Source organism: Penaeus vannamei, chromosome 31, assembly GCF_042767895.1.
Source record: "Penaeus vannamei isolate JL-2024 chromosome 31, ASM4276789v1, whole genome shotgun sequence".
Classification (NCBI taxonomy): domain Eukaryota; kingdom Metazoa; phylum Arthropoda; class Malacostraca; order Decapoda; family Penaeidae; genus Penaeus; species Penaeus vannamei.
In genome coordinates this window covers 14,659,634-14,664,633 of record NC_091579.1, presented here as the reverse complement: position 1 = coordinate 14,664,633, position 5,000 = coordinate 14,659,634, and the positions used below count along the sequence as shown (strand labels likewise).

The window sequence follows — 5,000 nt, the reverse complement described above, 5'->3', positions numbered from 1 at the left end:
TGAGCTAGAGATGAGCCGAGGACCTACCTGGCGGCACACCATAATGAACCTTGGCTTGAAGCGAAGGGTGGTTAAGGCTATGCGCCCTGGTTGGTGTCAGCCCTATTGATTGATTTATTGACATCAGATAAAAGACGATGTTAACTTTTCCATATGTAAAACATAATTTTGAACTTCAACATACACTTATCTCTTCCTTGGCTTCAAACAACTGAGGGAAATTAAATTTAAACGAAAATGTATCCTCTGTCAGTGCCATCTCTTGGTTCCTAATTTCGCTACTTTTTACATATTCATGTCTTTTTTGTTTATTTGGATTGCGCATGTGTTGCCACTGGATATCATTCTATTAATTTTTATAGAATAGATAATCACCTACGTTTAACAATTACTTCATGACTCCAGCACATGCATAATAAAATTACTGTATCGCAAAACCTACATTCGTAGGAAGATGGTGCTAAATAGCTTGCCTCGCTATTCCACAACATCATGGATTTTTATATTATTTTGTGGGGGATCATCCTTACCTTGGGTCTCAGCCCTTGCGTCAACTAATTTTACAATTTCTCCCAAAGTGTGAGAACCGTGTTTGTGTCAGTCCTGAACGGCCTTCGTGCTCCATTTACCCTTCCCTATTTACCGTTTTCACTACTATACTAACCTGCAGCACTCTACAACCTTTGGCATCAAACATATTTTGTTCTAATCGTTATCTCTATTTTAACCTTTTCTCTGCAATTCTTTATCATAGTGCTTCCTTACCTGTCGCTCCCCCCCCCCCCCGGCGGAATTACTCCGTTATTGTAATTATTATTCATTATTATTATTCATGCTCTAGCATTTTCATCTTATTTGTCGAAGAGTTGAAAAGTGCCCTATGTCTTGAATAAATCTGCATTACTGCGAGTGATATGTAGTATTTCTTCAACCTATCGTGCAAGTCATCCAGTAATTATCAGTCTCGCAGGACTGGACCCAGGCGAGATAGGAGCAGCGCAGACTTGGCGAGTTTAGAAACATACTTATTTAGAATTTGATTTATGTCTCTGCCTTATAATGGTCTCTCCTTTCGAAATACGATTAGCCTGTATCCGAAAGCTTGTTGTATCAAATGGGATTTTGGCTGTTTGTCGTTTTTCTTGTAATTCTCTAACAAGAAAATGTAATAACAATACAAGCCCAGACAGTCACACAATAATTCAGTGTCATATAATATCTCACCTTATCTTTTCAACCTAATGGCAATACCTCATCTTCGCATTGCAGCAATGCACCCCCTTTTATGTGGGGCAGCGTCGACGGGGGTGGCAGAGATGGCGTCCACCCGGAGTGACTGCCCGAGGCTATACCTCAGGCGGGAAGTCAGGGTGAGGGCTTGGAACGTCCGTTCTTAGCGTCAGGATGATTGGTTACCTCTACTATCAGGGGAACTGGGGAGGCCGAGAAATGAGGTGGCTGCTCTCCCTGAGGTGAGAAGACCTGGCAGCGGCACGATCAGTGTTGGTGGCTACATTTATTACTGGTTGGGCAGCAGCGATGGTCATCTCCAGGGAGTAGCCATAGCCATCTCCAGCAGACTCCAACCCTCGGTAGTAGAGGTTACTGCAGTCGATGAGTGTATAATGGTATTGAGACTGAAACTAGCATATGGCTTCTTGTCTCTTATTGCTGTGAAATTAGCATTTGGCTTCATGTCTCTTATTGCTGTGAAACTAGCATTTGGCTCCATGTCTCTTATTGCTGTGAAACTAGCATTTGGCTTCATGTCTCTTATTACTGTGTACGCTCTTACCGATGTTTATAAACTCGACGTGAAAGAGATATTCTGCGCCAAACTAGCATCTGTGGCAAACAGTTGTCCTCGGTGAGATATTCGTATTGTCCTGGGTGACTTCAATGCGGTACCTGGCTGTGATTAAGCTGGCTATGAGATGTCTGTCGGTTCCCTTGGTTCGGGAGCTGATGCCGGTAGCGAGAATAGCCTCTTTTTCTGGGACTTTGCAAAGTCTCAGAAATTGAGGATTTCTGGCTCCTGGTACCAGCGCTCAGACCCACATTGATGGACATGGTACAGCGATGTGGGTAATGCAGCCAAGGAGATTGACCACATACTCGATAGCACTCGGAGGATCCTCCAGAACTGCATGGTATATAGGAGTGCCAAGTTCTGTGGTACTGACCATAGATTGGTTGTGGCTACTCTTCAGGCATAATTCAAAACTGCCCAGGCAAATAACCACCCTAAGGTGTTTGATTTGGACAAGCTGAGGGAGAGGGAGTGTGCCTGGGGGTTTGCTGAAGCAGTCTCTGAACGTTTCACAACATTCGGCAATCTGACGGACGTTGTACTTCTATGGGATACCTTCAAGCGCAAAACGCTTGATGCAGTTCAAGAATCGATTGGTGAATGCCCGAGAGCAAGACAGAATTTCATCTTGCAGGAGACACTGGACGCCACAGATGCTTGTTGTACGGCTCATCTGACAGGAGGGGACAAGGAACAGTTTATTAGGAATCTTGCAGAGGAAGTCAAAGTCCATTTCTTAGTAAATGACATTCGTCCTGCATACCAAGCCCTGAGAAAGCTGAACTCCAAGCACTCTTCATAGGTGACAGCAGTTCGCATAGTAAGTGGCCAGATCGTCTCAGATCCAGCTGTGGCGCGGGAGCGTTGGGCTGAGTATTTTGAGCAGTTGCTGGAGCAATCTGGATTCACACCTGGTAAGTCCACAATAGAATGTATCCTTGCGCTTCAAGCCAGTGAAACCTGGACATTATCTTGTGCGTTGGAGTCTCATCTTGATGCCTTTTGTAATAGGTCCTTGCGCCGGATCATGGAGTACTGTTGGCGGGACCATGTGTCCAACCAATGGTTGCACCGTGAGACTGGCACAGGATCTGTTATTTGCATAGTTCGTGATCGCCAACTTGGGTTATACGGCCACCTGGCTCGCTTTCCTCAGGATGATCCTGCTCATTAGGTTGTCTCTGCCCATCAGGCGGCTATGCGCCCCCGTCGGCGTTAGCTCCTGAATGATGATGATGCAATGCACAGAAAATCCGCCATCGAAATACTTGTCATATGAAGCTCACTTTCTCAATGCCTCACACGAGCTACACAAGAGAAAAAAAACATTCATTCTAGAACATCTAACAGGATAACAGTACAACCTCTGAAAGGAGCGACTTCTTGATCGCGTGTTCTTTTCTCCACAGGAGCCATATCATCACGACGCCAAGGAAATGGAGCACTGGGGAGGCCGCGCAGGTGTGCGCCTTCGTCACCGGTGCGACGTCGGGCGACGGTGAGAACAAGGTCACCATCCAAGTGACCGCCGAGTCCGATAGCACCGAGGTCTTGGTATTAAGCCACATCGTCATTCCTCAAGGTCCGTTTTTATTTAATTTTAAGTTTGATTGGCTTCATTGCCTGATTTTATGTAAGTGTACCTGATTCCACATGGTTTTCTTTCTTCAGCGTTTTAACATTTTCCTATGTTTTCCCACAGTGCTATGTCCATATTTCATCCCCCTAGAGAGTCAGTGCGTCCATAGCTTCTTCAAATTTTTCCTTCTCCATTTCTTGGTTTTCTTTTTCTTTTTATTCATTTCATCTCCCTCCAACCCCCCCCCCCTCTCTCTCTCTCTCTCTCTCTCTCTCTCTCTCTCTCTCTCTCTCTCTCTCTCTCTCTCTCTCACTCTCTCAAAACAGAGAATGCTGCCTGGAGCACTTAAGACCTTTACAATACATCAGTAACAGATACGTTGGTGCTTTCCTAAGAGTCCTAAGATTGATGTACATTTCCCTTGTTAGGTTCATGATTGACTATGCGAGCCCGGTTCTTAGTATGTTGCCACAAAATGTTCTCAGACCCCTTGAAATCTTACAGAATAAGGCCATGAGAATCATTTTGGGTTGCCCAATAACTGCTAAAGTTCTTGTCATGAGGAAAGAGCTTGACCTCCCGTCAGTTCACAGCCGTATTACTCAAGTCAACACCATACACGGCATCAGACCTGCAGATTCAGTCCAAACCTCAAATTTCCCTTGCATTGTTTAATGAGATTAATTGCAGAGTTAGGCATGTCCGGCGGCCTCGATACTCCAATCTCATAAAGTCAAACTTTGAATGGAAGCCCAAGACTGCCCAGACTATTCTCAGCTTCAGTGTGTGGAACAATGATTTTATCAACATCCCAAGCATCGCTTACTTCACCATCGCATAGATCACATGTTAACGTTCATATTGATAAATTAACAGGGCCAAAATCCATGACTTCAATAACAGAGTTAAAAGGCCATGACTTGAAATACATAGATGAAATTATCCACCCCACTCAGGGTACCCCCCCCACTTGCAATCTACTGTGATGCTTCTACTCATCCTCATGGAGCAGCAGGGATTGGTGTACTAATTCCTGACATTGCTCTTCAAGAAAGTGTGCGAATTTTCAACTGGACAAGCACATCTGATGCCGAGTCAGTAGCAATATACCATGCCATCAAAAAAGGTGCTGAACAGCAGCGACACCTAACTGTCTTCTCTGACAGCCAGGGTGCACTATATAGACTTACAACATTTAGTCCAGAAAACATGGTAACTATCAATACCATTCACCAAATCGCTAGCCTATCCGAGCAGGGTATACAAGTGTCACTATACTGGATACCTTCTCATATAGGAATATCAACCTGTGACAACGTAGATAAGTTAGCAAAACAAGCACTTTCCCACGAAGAACCATATTATGCATTACCACTATCTATCAGTCAAATGAAAAAACGTTATCAGCTGTCTTCGAGATTATGAGTGCCAGGTATGGACCACCGAAAAATTGAAGAAAAGTGGACATGGTACCATCTGGCATTATGAAAGTATTGTCGCGTCATGTGATGCTGACAAAGTTTACGATGGACTGTCGGAGGCAGCAGGTCACGCTAACCAGGCTACGCATAGGGTATCAATACACTATACATTATGTCCAGGATGCAGTTT

The 5,000-nt window shown here is 44.5% G+C and overlaps 1 protein-coding gene across 1 annotated transcript in view; it reads left to right on the top strand.

Annotated features, from left to right (window-relative positions):
- LOC113809056 (alpha-2-macroglobulin) overlaps window positions 1-5,000 on the top strand; it is a gene marked incomplete at its 3' end in the record, with an annotated part of 240,225 nt that overhangs the window by 35,511 nt on the left and 199,714 nt on the right. The window contains 1 exon segment of the mRNA XM_070144154.1: window positions 3,220-3,392. Coding sequence (XP_070000255.1) covers window positions 3,220-3,392 — 173 coding nt within the window.